The 23,751-nt window shown below is 47.1% G+C and overlaps 1 protein-coding gene across 1 annotated transcript in view; it reads left to right on the top strand.

Annotated features, from left to right (window-relative positions):
* LOC101932419 (uncharacterized) overlaps positions 1 to 23,608 on the top strand; it is a 35,338-nt gene extending 11,730 nt beyond the window's left edge. Inside the window, exons 3-11 of the mRNA XM_005290631.5 lie at positions 490 to 648; positions 2,553 to 2,691; positions 6,397 to 6,592; positions 7,711 to 7,852; positions 9,260 to 9,421; positions 9,554 to 9,591; positions 15,549 to 15,719; positions 17,420 to 22,435; positions 22,788 to 23,608. Of these exons, the coding sequence (XP_005290688.4) occupies positions 490 to 648; positions 2,553 to 2,691; positions 6,397 to 6,592; positions 7,711 to 7,852; positions 9,260 to 9,421; positions 9,554 to 9,591; positions 15,549 to 15,719; positions 17,420 to 17,544 (1,132 nt within the window). The 3' untranslated portion in view covers positions 17,545 to 22,435; positions 22,788 to 23,608. The remainder of the gene's footprint in view (positions 1 to 489; positions 649 to 2,552; positions 2,692 to 6,396; positions 6,593 to 7,710; positions 7,853 to 9,259; positions 9,422 to 9,553; positions 9,592 to 15,548; positions 15,720 to 17,419; positions 22,436 to 22,787) is intronic.
* The last annotated feature ends 143 nt before the right edge of the window (positions 23,609 to 23,751 follow it).

Raw genomic sequence — 23,751 nt, 5'->3', positions numbered from 1 at the left:
AAGTAGGTCAAATCTCCTTTTCAAAAGGAAGGGCCAAATTTTGCACATATTTTAAGCCACTGAAGTCAGTAGAGTTGTAGAGAATTTTCCCTAACGGGAAATGGAAACATCATTGAACTATGTATATATATCTCCTCAATATATGTTTCACTCTATATGCATCCGAAGAAGTGGGCTGTAGTCCACGAAAGCTTATGCTCTAATAAATTTGTTAGTCTCTAAGGTGCCACAAGTACTCCTGTTCTTTTTGCGGATACAGACTAACACCGCTGCTACTCTGAAACCTATCATTGAACTAGATTTTACATGTTTTTTCTCTCATGTAGACAGCTTTCCCCAGGGTTCAATGAAGAGGAGTTGGGACACAGTAATAGGGGGAAAAATCACTTTCCAGGAATGGACAAGTCAAATTGTTGTTTGATTTATTACAGCTAATCATGCAGATGCTTTCAAATATTCCCTCTTGTACATTCCCCTGTGTTCCTCTAGGCTCTCCAGCTGCTGCTGGTCCCAGACTGTGTTCTCTCCCAGTGAGGATAACAATTCCAGTGTCCAGTTTGAGATGGTGATGACTTATGCCCTGGGTGCTCGCTCTGATACAGGATCGACAAACACGTCTCCGCAGACTCCGCTTCTGCCTCCTCTCAGGTAACTTCCTTCCATTTAGTACACTGCATGTCAGCTACAAGTGGTAATAAGAATAGCAGAGTCCCACTAACTAATGCTGTACTCAGCTGTGTCCTGTGACAGAGATGGCCGTTTCCTGCCATATTCTTGGAAACAACGTATGGAATTAAGTTTAGGTCTCTTTGGGGTCCATTGCACTAAATGCAAAGATTATGTAATATTATGGGCCAGGATTGCATGTAAACTCTCTAGGCAGGAGATGGGCTATAAGGCCTGGATGTTCAAAGGACTGTATTGAACAGTGTGCCAGGCACGAATGGACTTTTGGGATAATGTGTGTGAAATGGATTTTCTAAGAAATATCTAGGGGGAGGTTAATGCAATCCCCCACCTTCCGTCATGCAAAAATTCAGTCTTTTGAAGCTATGCTCTGAGGTGTGGGCCTTTGCTGATCCCCTGTTACATCAAGCCAAGATCAGAGGCCCAAACTATATAAAGGAAAATCATGGATAATTCAGTCTGTTCTGAATCTGAAACAGTTATGAACTTGTGCCATAGCAAAAAACTCAGCTGTGGGTATTGAAGGACTGATATGTACCTAAGCCCAAGGCTGGAGTTGGGGTGATCTCTGATAAGCTTTTTGGCATCCGTATTGTTTTTAGTATGTTTTCTCTGTATGCTTTCACATTAAGAATAAATGTGCTTGCTTAGAAAGAGCTGTGTGGTTATTCAGAACTACTGGCAACTACACTGTTCATAGCCTTTGAAGAGAAACCAAAGCACACAAACTGGTCTACTTAGGCAGTCTGGCTTGCTGGGGATACCTGTGTAGGCAGGGAACTGTGTAGCCTGGAAAACCCCCAGTCAAGAGGGGAGAGGCAGGTCTCTGCCCAAGAGAGGTGATGGCTGAGGAGCAGGGAGCCTAGAGTGGGTGCTTTTGGTACACCATGGAGGGGGAATACAGGTGCAGTTGCCTGAACCATGACATACTCCTTTCAAATGTTTCTTCCTATAACACTAACACAACAGGGTTAGAAATTCTGATCTCAGCACAGGACACTGGCAGCAGCATTAATCATGATAAGCTGCCAATACTCCACAAAGCTCTCACATTTGTGTAGTAGCATTAGGGTGTGTATCCTCTGTAGGCTGAAGCACTAGTGGCAAGATCTCACACATGTGCATACACATGATAGATACGTCAGCACTGGAGGCTAGGGAGCAGTATTTAGCCAGTAGAGGGAGACATGATACACCTGATCAAATCTGATATTTCACCCCATAGAAGGCATCAGTGCCCATAGGGAGGCAGTGTGGCGTAATGGATAGAGCACTGGACTGGGACTCAGGAGACATGGGTTCTATTTCCAGCTCTGTCACTAGCCTGCTGGATGACCTTGAGCAAGTCACTTCACCTCCCTGTACCTCAGTTTTCCCAATTGTACAATGAGAAGAATGATACTGACGGTTGTGAAGTGCTTGAAGATCTACTGATGAAGAGTGCTATATAAGACCTATATACAGTTATTATAGGAGGCAGACTGGCTGGCACATAAACAGAAATTTGATAGCTCATATTTATATACTACTTTCCATTTCAAAGGATCCCAAAGAGCTTTACTAAGTTTTTCTATAAACTATACATAGAGGTATCATTCCATTCACCACTGAAATGCAGCCACTTCTGGGAGTGGAAGTGGCAAGTATTTAACAGTGCACATCAACGTCACACATTCAAACACACGTAACTACAGCTAGTCAGATAATAGGGACCATTTTTGAAAAAGGCTCATTGAAAGTGTTCACTTTCAAAAAACCAAAACCCCAACACAAGCAGCCATGCAAGAACGAAAGGGCTCAATGGAGAACCAAATACAAAATCAGCTAGAGAGAGTTCTTCAAAACCATGGTGTTTGTTTTCACAGAGTTCCCCAAAACTGTGCTACATTGTATAATCTGAGTGTCTCAGACCAAGATGGGGATGTAGTGAGGTGCCGATATGGGCGTCGAGAGGAGCTTGCCTGTGCTTTCTGCAAGAAGTACCCTTTTCTGCATTTGGATGAGGCAAGTATGTAGGTCCTGTGCCCTCGCACCCAGCAGCAGAAGCAAGCAATAGTGGGACCAGATATGTCATATACTTATGGGAGAATTTGCAGTGGTCAGTAGTGAGATGTCATTTCAGCCTTACACAAATAAAACCTTGTTTAAGCCAGTAGTAAAAGCCCACAGTAGTTAGTAATGGGCAAGCAGCAAAAAGCACAGAGGTTTGTCTCAGCTTAGACAATATCAATGGTCAACTCCAACTCCTCTTACTAACAGACAAGCCGTCCACCTTGAAAGGAGTCAAGAATGTGCAGGGTGAGCAGGATTTACCTGAAGTTTGAATCCTCATTGTAACAAGTTCCCTTACCTTCTTTCATTGCTGCCTCAGTTTCCCTCTGCCAGCACCTTGGGCTGTCTTATAGGCTGCTATCTTCAGTGCACTTGGAGCAGGCAGCTAAGTCACAAAGTCCACCCTATCTGAGGTGAGGCAAGAAGTCCACCAAAAAGCAATTTTCCACCCAGCCTCTTGCTGTTTCCAAGGCCTTCCCAGTCCTGTTGACTCAGGACCAGAGGAAAAGGGCGTCTTCCCACCAATACAGGAAGCCCCAGCCTGGGCCACTACCTACAGGCATCCACTCAGGCCTCAATCCCACACTGCACTATACTGCCCACGTCTCTTCCTCCAGCCACTGTTCCCTGGGTCCTTCTGAAGTCAGCCTAGAAGAGCCTCCTAACCATTTCCCAAGCTTCCTGCAGTGCTGCTAACTCTCACAGTATTTGGGGGGGTTTCGGAAGCCCCAGCCCCCTGGAATCATGTAATTAGGGGAGACTCTCAGTTTTCTTTCTTTTTTTTTTAAAGGGTAAGTTTTTAGCCTTCGTAGTTGTGCAGAAGCACTCGGCAATGGGAAGGAAGCATCCTGCAGTTTCATGAGCCAGAAGGCAAATTAACAGCACCCCAGATTTATCACTTTTAAACCAATTTCAGGCTTTTTGAATGTTTGGGGTTAGCAATGCTGCCTGGACACTATGGCAAGCCCCACCACTGATCCTACTTTACCCCTACACATACTGAGAGTGAAAGGAAGACATCCGCTTTTATAGCAGGCCCTGCCGCTAGCCTGCAGTCACATGATCCCAGTCCATGAGCCTGCCCAATCAATTTGCTCCCTTTGAAGAGTGGCGTCACCTGGGGACTCCATCCCAAGTCCCACGATTCATGAGAAAACCAAACACTGGTGGAGCTCCCTCCCTTAAAAGGCCAGCTCCTGCTGTCATACTCAACCAAAACATTATCATTAGTGCATTAGGTACAGTAGCACTGAAAGGCTCTCAGCCTCTGTCAGGGCCTCATGCTGCTGGGTGCTGTACACACAGAGTGAGAGACAGCCCCTGCTCCAAAGTGTGTGATCTAAATAGACAAGCCAGACAAAGGAAGCCTTGTCATCATCCCCATTTTCCCCCTGGGGAGCTGAGGTGCCAAGAGATTAAGAGCCAGGTTTTTAGAGGTATTTAGGTGCCTAATGGTGCCGATAGGTGGGATTTTCACAATGCTCAGCAGTGGTGTGCCATGACATTTCAGGAAGGCATGCAATGCTACATTCGCATGCCCTAGCAGGGGCACTGGAACCATTTGTATAGTGGGGGTGCTGAGAGCCATTGAACCAAACTGTAAACCCTGTATATGATGGAAACCACTTCAAGCCACGTGGTGCGGCAGCACCCCGCGCACCCCTAGTTCCAGCACCTACATGCCCTAGAGGGGTCCAAAATGGCATTCTCCATGCACTATGACCTCACATGAATGGTGCATGGGAGGTCATGCTGGGCAGAGACCATTTTGTTCTACAATGCACTTTGGGGGGCCAGACAGGATTGGCCTGAGGGCTGCCAGTTGGACTCCGTTTTTGGGAAATGTAGGGTATGCAATGCATGCCTTGCACACACAGACGGCACACAACTGCTGCCTAGGCACTTGAAATCACTGTTGAAAACCCCACTAGGCATCCATCTACAACTTTAGGTGACTAAATACTTTTGACAAATCTGGCTCTAAGAGACTCGTCCAAGGTCACTCTGGGAGTCCGGTGACAGAACCAGAAATTGAACCCCAATTTCATGGGTCCCACCACAGTGCCTTAACCACACCAGGAATCATACTCAGCTCTCCTGGGTCCTTCCTTAACTTTGTTTAAATCTCAAAAGAGGCTTGGTTTGAGATTTGAGAGCAGTTTTCTCTCTGAATCTGTTCACTCCTTTTTTTATTATTATATGGAGATATACCTATCTCATAGAACTGGAAGGGACCCTGAAAGGTCATTGAGTCCAGCCCCCTGCCTTCACTAGCAGGACCAAGTACTTCTAACAGCAATAGGCAGTGTTCCTGTTGGAACACACCAAGCTCTTGTTGGTCTTCTCCAACTCTCAGCTGGATGAGTCCACGTTCTGAACAGAGACAACATCTCAGCAGGGCCGGCTCCAGGCACCAGGCAACCAAGCAGGTGCTTGGGGCGGCCCCTGGTAAGGGGCGGGGGGGCAGACTGGTGCGGCGCTCGGCGGGGGGGGGGGGGGAGTTTCGGCGCGGCGCTTGGCGGGGGGTGTTTGGCGGCGCGGTGCTCTGCGGGGGGTATTCGGCGGCGCGGCACTCGGCGGGGGGTGTTCGGCGGCGCTCCGTGCAGGGGGGTTCAGGAGCACGGTGGGGGTGGGGGGTGTTGCGGCGCTTGGCGTGGGGGGGTTCAGAGGCGTGGCACTCGGTGGGCGGGGGGTTACGGCGGGGCGTCACTTTTTTTTGCTGCTTGGGGTGGCAAAAAAGTTAGAGCTGGCCCTGCATCTCAGTGTGGCAGCTCATTTGGCAAGTCTAGGAGGCACCCCTGTACACATCTGGAGAGCAGAAATATGTCCCAGAGACCTCCATGCCAATTCTGGCAAAGTGTGGCAAAAGTGTAAAGTTGGAACCGGGGAAGATTTTCTTGGTATCTTCGTTCAAGTGACAAGTACCAATGCAGAAGCAGGGTGGCTGTGTCTTCCTACGTCCAACACGTGCAGTACCTACTACAACAAGGCCCTGACCTTGACTGGGGCCTTTGACTGTTATTGCAGTACAAAATTAAAAAAAAATAATACAGTAATAATCTGATAACCTAATATTTTAGTTTTTTATCTACATGCACATTTTAAAATGCTATTTTAATTGCAGTTCTCAGGCAGTTAAATATTTGATAGTAATACAATTAAAAAAAAAAGTCCATCAGGAAATAGCACTAGCCTTTTAATATACTCAATAAAAAGTAGCCAAGTCCATAGCTTAGGAGTTCCTGTCTGAGGTGCTACAATTATTATTATTTGTTATTTTTTATTACAATGCACCGAATAGCCCCAGCCATGGACCAGGACCCCACTGTGCTAGACACTGTACAAATAGAACACAAAGATACTGCCCGCCCCAAAGTGTTTAATGCCGCTGCCCAGCACCCAAAATCTAACCACTCCTTCAGGTTCTCACTTCTCTGAATTCACACCGGGAGCCTTGTTTTTGGGCCTCCTGCTCTAGTCTGCATGTCTTTGAAGTGGGTTCCATTGCAGAGCTGAACACAAGGCGCTGAAGCCACAATGCTTACTGCTCCAATCCACCGTGTACATTGCGCCCTGTAGCTGAGATTGGCACCGAAGGGCTAAAATTGAGGCCCTGTAGCCTGCACAGCTTCTGACTGATCTTTCTTGTGGCTTCAGGAAGGATGCACCCTTAGATACGATGGAATGGGCTCCGAAGGCACCCACCCAGTGGAGCTGATGGTGGAGGATTTCCCCAGGAAAATGGTGGTCCTGAAGTTTGAGGATGGGATGCATGAGATTCAGCCATACAATGCTTCAGGAGGGGGCGGGAACGAAGCGCTAAGTTCTGTCCCACTTCAGTTCACCTTAACAGGTAACAGTGCCAGTCCCAAATATGTGCACTAAGGATTGAAGTGTCATCCCAGGGAACTTCTTCTGCAATTAACTTCCATCATCCATCAAAGTTGTGAAATAAATAAATATATATATGCCCTTCCTGTGTCAATCTATTGGGAATTTTCTCAGACAAACATTGACTTATTGGGAAATCTTATATGGAAGCAGAATTTGTCTCCCTAACGATTGGTTCCTTCTGCCTACCTCACAATGTGATGTCACACCTTCTTTGTATTTCATCAGAACTATTAGCAGAGCTGTGGTATCAAAATTTTACATTAGAATCATAGAATAGAATCATAGAATATCAGGGTTGGAAGGGACCTCAGGAGGTCACCTAGTCCAACCCCCAATTAAATCTCCCCAGCCAGGGCTTTGTCAAGCCTGACCTTAAAAACCTCTAAGGAAGGAGATTCCACCAACTTCCTAGGTAACCTCACAGGCATTCATGACATCTTAGTCATTGTAATAATCAATTATGATGTCATCACCTTCTATCTATGACATTATATGTTATTATTAATACCTGATTATGTCACAGGTTTGGCACTTCAGGTTTTCTAAACAAGAGGAGAAAATTTGTATGGAGGGGGGAAATCAAAGTCTGCCATTCATCCCAGAAACTAGTTTAATGATTTGAGGAACAAACATCAAATCAGTTACTGGATCTTGGGGAGATCAATTGTGTACTAAAATAATATAAATAAAACTATTTCTGTTATAACTTGGAGCAATAGCTCAGCATTCCTGTCAGCCTATATCCTCTGTCAGAGATATCCTCTGGTGTTCATCCTGAATTATATTCAGATGAGCCAGGATGCCCATCAGGATGGAGAATGGAAGGAGGACATTGGAGATGTCTGTATTACTGTAGGTAAGGGGTCCCAGGTCCTCAAAGGCGTTTAGGTGCCTAACTCCCATGATATAGTAAGGGAATACACCTTTGAGGATGGGGGTTGGGAAGACGTAGATGTCCTCTCCTATAATGGATCAAAGGTATTATTGGGATGTGTGTGTGTTGGGAGGGGGATGAAAAGGGTCTCAGTAGAAGAAAGGAAGTGGCTTTAAGACAACATCTTCCTGTTTTGTTTCCAGTGGAGAAGCCAGTAGAGGACTGTGCCTTTGGAATTAGAAGGCCAATATTTATCAGCCCAACCCCAGGCAATGGGGACAGGATCACCGTGCTGCCCTACGAGGACGTTTCCTTCACAGTGATGGCTGTCAGCGCAAAAGAAAGGTGACTGAAATGGAAGAGAGGCTGCACAGTTAAACTGAACCCCACAACAGGACCACGGCCTCCCAAGCTCAGAGAACACAACGCCAGCCCTTGCAGGCTTCATCATTGCTAACATGATGCTCATTCAGAGTGTGGTCCTGCAAGGCACCTGAGCGTCCTTAACTCCCACTGGCTCAACAGGCGCCAGAACCTTATAGGATCTGCAGCCACAATCAGCAAACCAATGTGTGTGGCAGATCTGCACTAGAATTTAGTGTTGTGTGTTAACACATGTTAAAGCATGGCTCAGACTGGGGAAAACTGCACTGCAGCCACCTATTCTGTGGGTAGTAGAGGAGGACTTCATTCTCCAGGGCTAGCAACTCGGTACCTTCCACAGGACCAGTTGCTCTGCAATAAGGGGATAAATAAATGCCATGCACTGATGCGCCAACTTGCTTTTTGGTTTGTAATGCCTGTAGGACAGTGCTTTGTGACTGTGACTAACGTGCAGTATCAGTTCAATATCTGACGTCTACTTAATACAGGGACTATATTGTGCCCTGGCCAACAGTTTACATGGATGATCTAATCAACCTTTTCCTTCTCTAACCATTACTGATCCAATACACTGACAATAAATTGATCACCTTTGTATGTCCTATCTGGTGAGCATAGACAGATGTTATGCATCTGTAGGGCCTGATCCAAAACCCACTGGTCAATGGGAGTCTCTTCACTGACTTCAGGGAGCTTTAAATCAGACCCTAAATTTCCTGGGTACATTTCTTGTGGGGTGATGCTCAGACTGTTAGTTCTTCATCAGGCCTGTTAATAGCATGCTGTTAGAGCTCTCTCTTTCTTGTACTGCGTCTGCTGTGGCAGTGATTGGATTGCATATAACGGCATGTCTTACCCTGGGGGATTATAGCTGCTGTGTGGGCAGAGCTGGGGCAGTGGATCAGCCAGCATTGACAGCAGTGGAAGTGGGAGCTCCCATTCTTTTTCAATTCCTTTCTGCAGAGGGGTGTTGGGCTCTGTAACTTTGCCCTGAATGCCTTGGAAAGGCCACTCAAAATTATATTCTCTAGCATTTATTGAAAAGCAAACCATACCTTACCCAGTGCATGGGCTGCAAGATAAACTAGGTATGCCTGGTATTTTATGCCCACTTTAGTGACCTGTAGGATAGCAGCAGTACCAGTGCAGACAGGTTTTGCACAGCATTATTCATGACCCTGCACAGAAGGCACAGGCGTGCAGCTGAATTAATAAATCCAGCCTGATGGCAATCAGTACTGCATCTATGTCATTATCTGCTGCGCTGACATTATCTGCCCTCTCCGCTCTGTGCATGATTACAGTGCCAGGCTCACATTTGGGTGATCCTCAAGGCTTGAAATGCAACCCTTTTCTCTTTTCGGGCAGGATGGCGGACTTGCAGATTCTGGGTCCTTACGGGCTACACACATTGGGTCTGTGGATGGCAGATGATCTCTGCACTGTCTCTGTGAATATCACCTGGGAGAGCAGGAACCCTGCAAGATCGCACCAGGTTCCTGTATGTTTTGTGGCCAGCACATTGTCCGGGTGAGAACTGCCAAAGACTATTGTGAGCACAGCTGTTCTGCATTAATTTCAGTGTCACTAGGGTAGCTTAAGGTCTGACCTGCTCTGCTTGGCAGGTGACTTTATCTTCTTTGCTTCTTCTTTGGCGTCTAGGTTACAGTCTGAGCTCAGATGCATTTGGATTGTGCAGAGTGAGTATCTGGGACGGGTTGTTTTCTGTCATCTCTCATATTTTCCCATCAGTCTGTGTAATAATTGCAAATCCCTCCTCATTAGGGCAGCAATCTGGTCAGTTCTACATGCAGAAATGCAGATTTCACAGGAAGCACCGTATATCCTGAGCTTGCTGCAGCTTGAGCCCCTTTCAGTCACAAGACAGTGCTGGATGCAGGGCCGGCTCTAGTAGGGTTACCATTCGTCCGGATTCCCCCGGACATGTCCGGCTTTTTTCAGTTAAAAATAGCATCCGGGGGGAATTTATCAATGTCTGGACTTCCCCCGCCCCCCATGCAGAGCGTGCGGGGCTTACAGGGCAGCCGGCCGGATGGTGCCACTCGCAAGGGCTCCGGCAGCCAGAGCCCTTCCTTCACTTCCCCCCTCCTCTCCCCTGCAACTTGAGACCAGTCCCCTCCTCTCCCTCCCTCCCCCCGCCCTGCATTCACAGATCGCCAGCCGTCGCCTCGGCCTCCGGCAGTCTGGAGCTCCGACCATGCTCCCCTCCCCCGCTGCCCAGCGCGCTGCTCTGCATCATAGTAAGGGGGCCGGGGGTCAGAGAAGCGGCAGGGAGGTTCTGGGGGGGGGGTAGTCAAGAGACAGGGAGCAGGGGGAGGGTTGGATGGGTCAGGAGTTCGGGCGGGGCTGTCTGGGGGTTGGGGGTGTAAGGTTTTGGGCAGTCAGAGTACAGGTGGGGGGGGGTCTCAGGAGGGGGCAGTTAGGGGACAAAGCACAGGGAGGCTTAGGTAGGGGGTGGGGTTCTGGAGGGCAGTTAGGAGCAGGGGTCCCAGGAGGGGGCAGTCAGGGGACAAGGAGCAAGGGGGTGTTTGGGAGTTCTGGGGGGGGCTGTCAGGGGGCAGGAGTGGGGAGAGGGATCAGAGAAGTCAGGGGACAGGGAGCAGAGGGGTTTAGATGGGTTGGGAGTTTTGAGGGGGGGCTGTCAGGGGGTGGGGAGTGGTTGGATGGGGCGTGGGAGTCCCAGGGGTCTGTCTGGGGGTGGGGGTGTGGATAAGGGTTGGGGCAGTCTGGGGACAGGTAGGGGGTAGAGTCCTAGGGGGCCAGTTAGGATGTGGGGAAGGTCTCAGGAGGGGGCAGTCAGGGGACAAGGAGCAGGGAGGCTTAGGTAGGGGGTGGAGTCCTGGGGGGTAGTTAGGGGCAGGGGTCCCAGGAGGGGGCAGTCAGGGGACAAGGCATGGGGGGGAGGGTTGGGGGTTCTGAGGGGGCAGGAAGTGGGAGGGAGTGGAAGGGGCAGGGGCAGGGGCAGGGCTAGGGCAGGGCTAGGGCGGGGCTCCTCCTGTCCTCTTTTTTGATTGTTGAAATATGGTAACCCTAGGCTCTAGGCACCAGCAAAGCAAGCAGGTGCTTGGGGCGGCAGATTTGCAAGGGCCGCAAGAATCCAGCATGAGAGCTGAGAACCACCAAGGGGCCCTGGGAGCTGTAGTTCCTTGGTTAGCTCCCTGCCTATGGAGCCAGCTCTGGAGCAGGGAAAGAACTACATTTCCCAGCATTCCCTTGGGCACTAGCAACAGGAAAGGGAGGGGGAAGGAGTATGGAACTGAAATCTGCAGCTTGCTGTGAATGGTAGGAACAGAGCCAGCTCTAGGTTTTTTGCCGCCCCTCCTGTATTGCCCCAGCCCTGGACTCTCCCCCGCCCACACCCCCTGCTGCCCCAGCCCTGGGTTCTCTCCCCAACGCATCCCCTGCTGCCCCAGCCCTGGGCTCTCCCCCGCCCACATCCCCTGCTGCCCCAGCTCTGGCCCCCACCTGCACCCTCCTGCTGCCCCAGCCCTGGGCTCTCCCCCGCCCACACCCCCTGCTGCCCCAGCTCTGGCCCCCACCTGCACCCTCCTGCTGCCCCAGCCTTGGGCTCTCCCTCCCCCCCCCCACACACACACATCCTACCTCCCCAGTCCTAGGCTCTTCCTGCACCCCCTGCCACCCCAGCCCTGGGCTCTCACCCCACCCGCACCTCCTGCCACCCCAGCTTTGGGCTCTCCCCCACCCACACCCTGTGCAGCCCCAGCTCTGGCCCCACCTGCACTCCCCTGCTCCCCCAGCCCTGGGCTCTCCCCCCCCCCCCCCCCCGCACCTCCTGCCGCCCCAGCCCTGGGCTCTCCCCCAAAGAAGGAATTGGGGGGGACTAAATGGATGGTGCACCTCTCTATCTGAAGCCTAGCAAGGGAGGTATGTGGATCTCACTAGAATTTAAAATGAAAAGTAAGGGAGGGGAGGCTCTACTAGACTGGGCAGCTTTAGATACAGTACCAGGCACTTAGGAGGATTTCCACTTCTGAGCCGTGGAAGCAGAAATTGACTTTTCCTTTTCAGATTTAGCTAATATTCAGAAAGGGAATCTAGCACCTGCCTTCCAGAATTGAATGCCCTCAAAATTCAGGAGTGCTCAAGCTCAGTTTGGGCAGCTGTTACTTCATTTCTCCCAAATCAAATATACTGATCCATTGTAACTTGCTGTAGAAAAAGTAGAATAAATTGAGCAAGAAATGCTTCCCAGTGGTTATTAGGACTGGAATTGCTATTTTCAACAGCTATTGCTTTTTTTTTTTAAGTTTTAGTTTTATTTGTTTAAAAGGAAGACCGTGATAGTGCATTCCCCATAGAAACAAAGAACGGAACAAAAGAATAATAAAGGCACCTCAACTTTTCCTCATTTATGTAGGACAGTGTTATAATTTGCATCCAGATATCCTCCAGTCACACAAGCTGAAAATTGTTCCACTTTACTGCAGTTCTGTAACCATATGGGAATCAATCCTGTCTGTGTTCTGTGCACATCCAAAATTCCTGCTGAATGACCCGCCCTGGGAGCGAGTTACCAGTGACCCAGGGCTGGGGCGGCAAGAGGGTGCAGTTGGGGGGGAGAGGGGGAAAGCCCAGGGCTGGGGTTGGGGGCAGCCCAAAATTTTTTTGCTTGGGGCAGCAAAAAACCTAGAGCCGGCCCTGGCTGGATGTTCAGTGTGATGTCGCATTGCAGGGATGAATGGGAGCTTTCTCTCCTGGGTCAGTCTCAGCATCTCTGAAGCAGCCTGACTAAGGGGAGTAAAATCACATTTCTTACCTCCAGGTGACGTCATTCCAGTGAACTCCTTTCCCCTAGTGCCCTCACCACATTGCTCCTGGTTGCATGTTTGTCTAGGACAGCAGGAGATCTGTATAACCTTCAGGCTGATTCACCATAAAACTAGGAACTCATCAAACTAAACTAAACTGCTGTCCTGGCCCCTCACCCCCCCGGGTTGTGAGTGAGTAACTAGCCCAGATACAGTATCTTGCTGCTGATTACACAGCAGGGTGGGCTGGCTCTAGATTTTGTGCACAGGAAGAGGTCCGGATGGCAGGCAGGCAGGCAGGCAGACATACATAACCCACCGGAGAGGGAGTATTTAGCAGTTTAGCTGGGTAGGTCAGGGTTGGGGGGAGGGGCGGGGGTTAGCCATTAGGGTGACGCATGTAGGATAATTGTGGCAGCAGGGGGGGCACGTATCAGTGTGGCTGGGTACATGTTATTATAGGGCACTGGGGTGGGGAAGCCAAGGCTTCTGTCACTGGCCGAAGGTTTGAAAGGTGGGCATAAGAGGAGTGTAGACACCTGACTTCATGGCTAGCAAGCCTGCCCTCCTCTTCTCTGTGGTTCTGGAGAGTGGGGCTTAATGCAACAGCAGCCATAGCACATGGCAAGGGCCAGCTGTGTCTGCAACCTCCCGCTCACTAGCTGAGTTTAATATTAATTGTAGATGAATACCTATTGCATACTATTGCCAAAGGGGGTTGTTTAATAGGTTTTTCATCTTCCTCTCTCTTGCAGAAGCTGCTGATTACCCACAGGGCATAGGTAAATAAAAGTAGCATGTAAGATGCTAGGAATTAGTAGAGGGAAGTTCACTTGCAAACCCTAACACTTTGCTTCTGCGTTTCATCTTTTATTAATCAAGTATGGCACTGGCTGATTATAAATGTAGAGGTTTGTGTGGTGCAAGGGCACCACCTTGTGGGGTTTTTGAAAAATCCCAGTCTGCCTTTCCTATAGATTCTCCAGGCCATACAGAGCTGCTTTGTCTATTTAAAAACAGTAATCCAAAATCAAAGAGGTCTGAGCTTTCTCTCATGTTTGCAGAAGCCACAGATTTTGCTAGATTGTGCCCAGCCCTGTGTCGATGTGCAAGGGTGAAAGGAAGAGGGTGCAGGAAACCTCCCCCCTTGCATCCCTAAGAAGGGGGCTAGGCACAATCCACTGAGAAAGAGTTGCTGCTACATGGTATTGCTGTCAGCCCCACTAGCCTTGCGGGGAAGAGGCCACCTACCACAACAATGCTGGGGGAAAGGCAGAACTGCCAAGGTACAAGACTAGAGGGACCACTGCTGATTCAATATGGCAATTCCTATTTTACGTTCGGTTCCCAAGGAAGATCACTAGCTCATCCCCAGAACAAAGTGTAATAGCCCAGACCTCCAAGCACCTTCATATAGTTGCCATTAAAAAGAAAGAAACAAACAAAAACCCGACAGAGAAATATTTCTTCCTTTCCTGAAAATGTGGACTGTCTCCAAAAATGACACTGGGCCAAGGTTAGCCATTCCTTAATGTCGAAGAACCAGTGCAGAGAGTCAAGAAAGGGGGACCCAAAGAAGTGATTCTGGAAAATTCCAAGGACAAGGTGTACAGCCTCAGGCTCTCCTCAGTAGCCACCACCATTCCTGAGGTACTTTACCACTTTGCTCCTTCTTATACCACTATAGCTAACAGCTCAGTACTGCCACACCCTTGGGCTCTTGGGAGATACTGGGATGAGAACCCAAGGTGTTCAACAGGCTGTGATACTGTGCAAATAGGGTATAAAGGCTCCTCTCTCAGCTCCTCCAGAATTAGAAACATGAAGGACACACCTCCCATCCATCTCCTTCAAATTAATACAGATACTTCCCTCACTGACACAGAGAAAAAGAATACACATGCATGCCTCTTCCTACATACCCAGAGAGCTCTGAAGGAGCTTACATTAGGGCCGTGCATGTTCTCACACATCATGCACTTCTGAAAAATGTGTGACCTGGTTTCTAGCTTCCTCCTCCCACAGAACATGTAAAACATGAAAGAGAAACTCTCCTCCATGCAGCTCCTGAAAATTAACTCCTCTATTCCTACAAGTCACTCCCCACCCTGCACAGAAATACAGGCACAAACAATGCCGCCAGGGCCGGCTCTGGCTTTTTGGCTGCCCCAAGCAAAACAAAAACAAAAAAAAAACGGGGCAGCCAGAACTGCAAAGCAAAAAAAACCCTTCAGCATGGCCGGAGCGCAGGTGCAGGGGGACCGGCTGTGGGGGCAGAGGGGGAGGGAGCAGGCGGGAGAGAGACAGAAGAGGGCGGCCAGGGCTACAGCAGGGGCGCTGCCACGCGGCCCCTCCCGCTGCGCCACCTCCTGCCGTCTGCCGCGAGGGCTCTGCTCTGGTCGGCAGGGAGGGAAGGAAGAGGACTGCCCTGCAGGGTGCTCTGGTTCTCCGTGCTGCCGCCCCCTACAGGCTGGCCGGAGTGGAACAAAAAAAAAAAAAGCGGCCATCCCGCCCTAGGATTGGGCAGAATGCCGCCTCGAACAATCTGCCGCCCCAAGCACCAGCTTGCTCAGCTGGTGCCTGGAACCGGCCCTGAATGCTGCACAGAAACGTCTGCAGCAGAGCTGGTTGAAAAACGGGACAACATTTTCACAAAAATCATCTTTGTTTCATACACACCCCAAATTCAGGAATATGCAAGAGAGCGAGTGACACAAATGGCAAAACCGCAGTGTGTATCCAAGGGGAAAATTCTGCCACAGAACCATGAATAGTCAAAATTCCCAGGCTGTGGTAGAGGAGGCTTGGCGCTATATTGCTGACTGTAAAGGCTGCTAGGACTTAAAGCCAGCTGTCCTTGTTTCTAGGGGTGTTTGTAACTTGTGACGTGAAGCTGTGCCTCAGCTTGAACAGGTCCAGGCTATGCCCTTCAGGGTGCAGGTCCTTCAAAAGCAACGATTCGCCATGGAAGATACTAGAAACAAATATCCATCGGATCACCGCTGGGCCAATCCAGATCACCAAGGCTCCTTCCAGCGGTAAGAGGTCATTGGATTTCTGAGGCATTTGTCACTTAATAGGCTCTTCTAAAACAGGCTGTGAGAGGGAAGGCTGGGAGCAGTTGGTGTATTATCCCACAGCACCAACCTCACCACTGAGAATATAGGATTGTAGAACTCATAGCCCTTATGTAACAGAAACAAGCAGCAGCTCGCTCTAGGAGTGCTCCTGTTGCACAGGGTTTCACGCCACCACAAAGACTTTGGTTTTGGAGGACTGCAATGATCACCAAGCACATGATTTTACAAAAATGGCAGAGTGGGCTTATGCCCAGAATTTAGAGTAGTGGCATTTGGACCTGTCTGAGTTAGCGGCCACTCTAGGTTTGACTTCCAAGCAGGGCAATCTCTAGGCACCACAATGTCCACAGTAATGGGGGATCCATAGGCAACGGTGCAGACAATCCCTCAAAATTGGAGGGAGGTTGTCACTTGTAAAATATTAGATAGTCCACATTTTAGTTTTTTGTAACAAAAATGGGATCATCCCAATGTCCATCAGTGTGTGAATCAGGTTTACACAGCAAAGAGTCCCCAGGATTGTTTTGGGCATTGCAGCATTGTGATTATATGTTCATTGGTAGCATCACAATGTTGCATAATCTCATCAAGATACTAGATCACAACATGAAAATATAAAACTCAGAGGGGAGTGGGCTAGCTGACTCTATGCCACTGAGCAGAGCAGTACCAGGTACCAAATACTCCCCATGTGCCCATATCAGTCATCTGATCTGACAAAAAGCTTCTACAAGCCATAGTAATGCAGAGTACATCAGTATACAAACTACAGGGGCTGCAGTAGCCAGATAACAGTCCTCAAGCCTCCCGGTAGCCCTATAAAGGTAAGGAAGGGATATATAGGGATCATTCCATGTCACTGAAGGAAAGCCACTCCTTTCTTAGCCATCAGCAGCAGAGTTTGGTATGGCTCCAAAGTGTAGATGTAGTTGGCAAAACTTACATGCCACCCACTACCAATGAAGCACAAACTGCCATATTAATGTTCTTTTCCTTTAGCTGCTGCTTTGGAGACTCCAGGTAGACCTGTACATCTTGAAATCTAGAGAGATGTTAATACAAATAATGATCTCCATTGGTGGGGCATGGAAGGCCTTATTGCATGTGCATGAGAGCATGGGAGCAACCTTATGGAAAATTCTAATCGGGCCAAACCAAAAGGTGCCTCAACAGCAACAAACATCTATAAAAGGAGAGCAGCCTGTTCTCAAGAGAAAAGAGCTTCCACCTGCACCAGAGCTTCCACCTGCACCCTCTGCCAGACCAGCTAGTTAGGGTTTAAAGTACTACCTAACTCAAACTAGAGATTTTTGTATGTGGACAGCTGGCAGGCTGGGGGCAACTCTTGAGTTATACCTCATGCTAACACTGGTGCCTCACTTTCATGAATACCACAATGCACCCCAAAATACCATTTGAACACTAGAGCTTGTTGGCGGCTTATTGGATTTTTGCCTCTCCGTCTTTCTTTTCCAGAGATAGAGACAGGGTATCAAAATAAACCAATGGCTAGCACTTTGGTGCTTAGAAGAGGTTTAGAACATTTCACAGGGGTGAGGCCTGTCCTACAACTTCCAGCACTTAAAATCTCTGATGGTTCTCCCTTGGAGGTCCTGAATACATTGATCATATCTGCCTCCTCTCCCTCCTCCCTGCAGGTACCAACTACACTGCCTTAGTGGTTGGGATAGTGCTGGGCTGCACAGTGGTGTGTGTTGTCTTTCTGCTGTTGAAGAAGTCCTTTGTGGGGGTGCCATACAGGAATGCATCCCTAAGAATTTGAGACCATCACTGCAACGGGCATTTAAGGAAGTCAGATGGCTGGGAAGATTACTGCACTTGAACTTGAAGGACACAACTGAAAATTCCGAGAGAGCAACATCAACATTTGTGGGAATCAGATGCTGAGCAGATTGCTTATGGCAACATTTCTGAGTTCGGTACAGGTTCCCCTGGTGGCACGAAGCCCACAATCAAGTGGTGGATGGGTGGTTTAAATTCTAGAATCCACTAGGACACCGATTAAAAAAAGGAATATGGAAAACACCACATACTTGTGACTTTTAGATGTGATTTGCTTAAGGACTTGTCTTCACTGCAACAGATAGCTTAAGTTATTCCTCTCGTTAGCCTAACTCTAGTGAGTGCAACCACACTATGAAACAACACTCAAGCTACACAGAGGAATGGATTAGCATCTGATGAGTTGTGCTAACTTGAGATGCATCCCTAATGCATTGCTAGTTTGAGCATCAAATGCATTAGAACTTCAAACTACCCCCCCGACAGACCAGCTAGCTAGGGTTTAAAGTATCACCTAACTAAAGCTAGAGATTTTTGTGTGTGGACTTCTGTCAGGTTGGGGTCAATACTTGAGTTATACCTCAAGCTAACACTGCCGTGAAGACAAATCTTCAGTCTGAACCTCTGTAAGAACTGCTGACTTACGAGAAATATCTCACATATAAACAAGCTGCTCTCAAACTACAGTCCAGGGCTTAATGGTCTGGAGCACTTCCTGGTGGGCATGTAGTATTTTGAGTACCAAGTAGAACCAAGATTTAGCTGTTGGGAAGGAAGGTGCCTTATGAAAGATCTTCTTTTCTGAAGAGATGTGCATAAGAAGAGTTGGAGAACCAATGGTGAAATGAATATGCAGGGCTACATAAGCTTATACAAAAATGCATGTAAGGTTGGGCCTAGGCAAGAAAGAGCGTCTTCAAAGCTGTTGGATTTTGCATGGAGTTCAACAAGCACCCACTCATTTTGGAAGGAAATCAGTGAGGCTCACTGATAACATTTATTTCTCTGTCTCACTCGAAAACCTTACACTTTCCACTTTGAGCATTCTCTCACCCTCCAGTGTCATGTTAAACTATAAACTCCTTGTGGCAGGGACGGTGCCTTCTTGTATGGTTATACAGAGCCTAACATATTGGGAGACCAGGGCAGCACAAATGATAAATCAGAGAAGTGAGAACAGGAATTTTAAATTATTGATGCAGGCGTCTCGCAGTGTTACAGGAGGGTGAAAGCTAAATGATTCATGATCCAGAAATGTACTTCCTGCAGAGTGACAATGCATTTATGAAATATAATCTACATATGAAAGAACCCAGTCAGGGCTGTGTATTCGCTGGGCATATTCCACACCTGTAGCAGCCGGAATGCTCTAATTACGTCCAGAATTCTAAAGCCACTTGATAACTAACCCCATACCAGATCCAAAGCAGCAATAAAATGGCTATGGAAGTTTTCAATTTTCTTCACTCCACAAAGGGCCAGTTACAGTGTTAGCAGAAAGAACAGGAGTACTTGTGGCACTTTAGAGACTAATATTTATTAGAGCATAAGCTTTCGTGGCCTACAGCCCATGTGTTCGGATGCATATCCGTTAGCAGATGTCTCAACTACCATTGCAATGGAATCATAAAAGCTTCTTGTGGGGCACTGCCTTGGCCAAAGTGTCTGCTACATTTGAAAAGCTGCTACAATGTCTGCAGCTGTGTTTTAGTATGCCATTAAGCCAAAAGAAAACTGGATTTTAAGAGGCATTACAAGTCTAATTTTAAACTGAGAAAAAGAAGGAAATACACACTGAAGGTTATTCTTCAGTATCCACCTCTCAATTTGGTGAAATCCAAGTGTGAGAACAAGATCCACACTAAGAAATAAGAAAAAAACAGCAGAAATGTTCAGATAATGTGAGAGCCTTTTCTTTAGAGTGACACCGGCACTGTTTTATGACATTTTTACAATAGTAAAAGTACACTTGCCATTTGTGAGGCATAGGGACAAATTTAAGTCTCTAATGATGGAAACTTGACACACATAATAAAGGTCGCTGCTTGGATGCGAGAACTGAGATGCCTACTATGCATACTTCTCAACCTGCCAAGACCCAAACACAGAACAATACTCTGCATAACACAACGTGTGGCAGATTCAAAAAGGGTCAAAAATTATTCAGGGAGGAAACTTAAAATGTCATGGGATTTTTTTTTCATGATTATTTATTTCTGCTGTAAATACACTTTCAACAATAAAATGAGGGGGATGCCAAATTTGTGTGGAACATGTTTAACTTTGGGACTAAATAAGGGACAGCTGAGAGATGCTCCAATAGCTGGGCACATAACAATGACTTAAGCTTTCATTTCTTTCTCTGTGCCTGTACTTCAACTTTGTTTGCATTTAACTAATTTCAAAATGAATGGGAATGTTAAACACGCCAGTAGTTTTGGTACCAAGAACATACCATATATGCATTTGAGAAGCAAGTTCAAGAGACATATTGCTGTTTGAAAACATTTTCCAATAGTTCTTCAATTATGAAAACTGTAACTATGAGACTATCAGCCCCTCCAGGGGCGAGGGGACAGGAGAGTGTGTCATGAGATGGAAGCTGATTAAAAGTGACATCAGCTCTCTGTGCTCCGGTATGTGTGAGGGAGAGGAGGGGATAAATGGCACTAACTTTCGTAACAATGTTCACCCTAACATATTTTAGTAATTCAATGATACAGCAACTGCATTTCTAAATAAATCAAATATATTTCACCATCTGAAATCACTGCAATGTTTTCTCAGTCCAGGATTTCTTCCAAAATTTAAAAAAGCCTGAGCCAAACAGTATCTGCAGCTTCCTTTGTGGTTACCTTTACCCCTTTTTCATCCCGTTACCCCTTTCACTGCTCCACTCAGCAGAAGCTAGTGTCCTTGCACTTTTATCCAGTGACCAAAGAACAGGAAGACTCCTCCCAAAGCTAACATGCTCTTTGGACATGTTTTGTAAGACAGCCTGACATTCTTTCCACCCCAGTGTAGACACTAACTACAGTGACAGGAGGAGTTCTTACATCACTGTAGTGGTAAATCCACCTCCCTGAGAGGCGGTAGCTAGGTCAATGGAAGAATTCTTCCATCAACCTAGAACCGTCTACAGCCCTGAGTTTAAATTGGTCGTATTGTATGAAAACTATATTTTTTAAAAATAGTGTCAGCATCAGTTGTTCACTATTTGTCACTAAAATTTCTAAGGCTGTCACTTGCTAGTCCACCATGCACATTAGGGTGAGGGTTTCCTTCTCAAAATCACTTACTTGCTTTGCTATTAGAAATCAGGTCACTACCAAACAGCCAATGTTCTTTTTTCATCAGACAGTGCAAGCAGACATTATGCATCACCTATCCAGCCACTTCTTGCTAGGGCATGAAATGCCTACTCCCTGTTTTGCAATAAAAATGGCTCCAATATGGGGACTATTTAGATCAGAAAGAAAAAGGGCACACGTGAGGGAATAATGAAAAATAGGGAAGACGCCTCTTCATCTAGTCCCTTAATGTGAGAACAAGGAGGCACTCAAAAATATTATGTAGTACATTTAACATATACATATTTTTTACAATGATTAACCTGGAAAACTTCCTCGTACAGGTGCATACAAAGTTTAGTAGATAGTCACAAGAGTCAAAAAAAATACATAAGCAGCTACAACAGGAAGTGTTACGATGGACAGTTACCTTTTTAATACTTTGAGCTCATCTAGCATCTTCAATCCAAGGGTCACCAAACACATTGCCAATTAGGAATCAAGCCTCAGCACTCCCGAGATGGCAACGTGCTTATTCCAGATGGGGAACTGAGATGTTAATAAGTTTGCACAAAATCAGGTAGGAAGCCCAAGGCACAGCTTGAAATAGAACCCAGTTTACTACCCAAATCCAATCAAAAACTATTTTGAATTAAGTTACGTTTCACTTTGCGCTTTCAAAACCACAAGTTCTTGCCATCACACTTCTAGTTCAAGCTGTCACTGGGGGAAAAAATAGTACTTAGGACTCTTAATTTTGGGTGAAATGAGCCTTGGTGAAATTACAAGTCTTCTCTACTGGCCCCTAAATGTTTCAATAAGAAAAATAAAAGCAGAAAAGATTGGCAGTCTTGAGAGCAAGTTTCAGTTTCCTGCCCTTAGAGAACTAGGTTTCTCTCAACTGCTTTTAAATGGGGGAGAGAAAGGGGGGAAATGAAGGGAGAGGCAGGAATATGGACTATCAAAGCTGGGAACATGCTAGAGAGATATGGGAGGCAGTGTAGACTGGTGCAGTATTTCTCAAACTTGTTTGATTGTGCCCCCCTTGTGTCTGTAGTAGTTTATGCCCCCTCCTCCTGCTACACAAGTGTGTGTGTGTGTATATATATATATATATATACACACACACACCAATAAAAAAAAGCAATATGCAGCTCTCACTTAAATATTTAAAAACAAGTAAGGCTTTGATCCGAACAGAGCCAACAATCCATTGTAATAAGAGCAAAAGCAAAACAGCGATTGTGGTCGATGCTTACAATGAAATGTGCATGCCGTGTCGTAGCAAACAGATTAACATACAGATGATAACAACTTTGTATAATGCAAGGTTAACAAAATCCATCAATATGCACAGTGCCATCTAGAGTCAAATGCACAGCGCCATCTGAGGAGCTACGATGTCTGGAGGAATCAGCTTTGCTAGTTATTTATTGCTGTGGGTAAAATGTGCACAGTAAGTTTGTTCCCCCTAAAGCAGCTCATTCGCCCCTCCCCCCAAATACAGTCTGCTGCCCTTCCCCTCCCCCCCCACCCAGGGGCCCGCCTCCCAGTTTGAGAACCTCTGGTCTAGTGGATAGGGTTGTAGGGATGCATAGCTCCCGAATCGCCAGCCCACGGGCGCGGCAAACTGCTCCCATGGCTACGAGGCAGGAGTGACCTTCAATCCAGCGTTTGTGTTTGGGAAACTTATTTGGCTGATTTGATTGTACCCTCGCAGCTGGTGTTCACGCGCTCAAGAGATGGGTTCCTTATCTTATGTGCATGTATACTGCCTGGCTTTTCTATGCGCAAGATTTGTACCAATGAGAAGCGTTGTAAGCAGGGAAGTGTAAAGAATAAAAGCCCCAGGAAAAGTTCCTGGAGGTAGAGGGGCTTTTCAGCTACCACAGACCTGGCGTTCTGTTTCCTTTCCTGCGTCGTCACCACATAGGGTGTCTGTTTTGTCTATTTAGACTGTAAATTCTTTGGGGAGAGCCTCTCTCTTGCTCTGTGTGAATACATCAACCAGCACAATAGGGCCCCAATCTCAGTCCTGGTCTATTCTAGAGTTAGGTAGACGCAAAACAGCTTACAGTGACCTATATAAGCATCTACAGTAAAATTTCGCTTCCACAGACGTAACTGGCCCGTTACACTGACTTAACTCGACCTCCACGAGAGGCGCAGAGTCAATGTTGATTTAGTTAGGTCAACACAGTGTGTGCAGACACTGTTGCTTACATTGACTGTTGCTGGCTGTTCCACACTGCCCCACACTGATAGTTCAACTGGTGCAAGCGCTCCTGGTGAGGACGTGCACCGCAGACATAAGTAGCAAAGTGTAAACACACACAAGCGATGTAATTACCGCAGTGACTGTATCCTGATGTAAATAAAGTTGGCTTAATTTTGTAGTCTAGACATGGCCTCAGTCTGGACCTCTACATGCTAATGAAATAGATGTTCCACATCATGTCACTGGATGGTCCACTGAAAACTGCAGCTGAGATGTATGTTCTGGCAGCAGAGAACTAAAAGAAAATCCTTGACAGGAGCTGTGACAGGGATGAAGATTTAACCAACATTTCCATCATAAGTGCAAATCTGAAAGCAGGACTTCAGTTTATAACACAGCCAGAAATCCTAGAAACCCCATGGCAGATTATTTAAACTCACACAGCAGTTTTGAGCAAGTAGAGCTAATAAACATTTCCCCTCAGAAAAGGAAACCAGGCTGGTCTGCCTGATGATTATGATTACAGCATCTCATGCTCCCTTTAAGGAAAAACGTAATCAGGAGAAACTTTGAGTCCTGCTCCCTGGAAAATACTGCAGAAAAGGGTGGTCTCAATTTCAGTCATGGAAAAAAAAAACAACCATGAATGCATCCATCTTCCAGCAAACACTTTCGCATG

This window comes from Chrysemys picta, chromosome 4 (genome assembly GCF_011386835.1).
Source record: "Chrysemys picta bellii isolate R12L10 chromosome 4, ASM1138683v2, whole genome shotgun sequence".
Lineage (NCBI taxonomy): Eukaryota > Metazoa > Chordata > Testudines > Emydidae > Chrysemys > Chrysemys picta.
The sequence above is the reverse complement of the archived record's forward strand: the minus strand, read 5'-3'. Positions and strand labels throughout refer to the sequence as shown.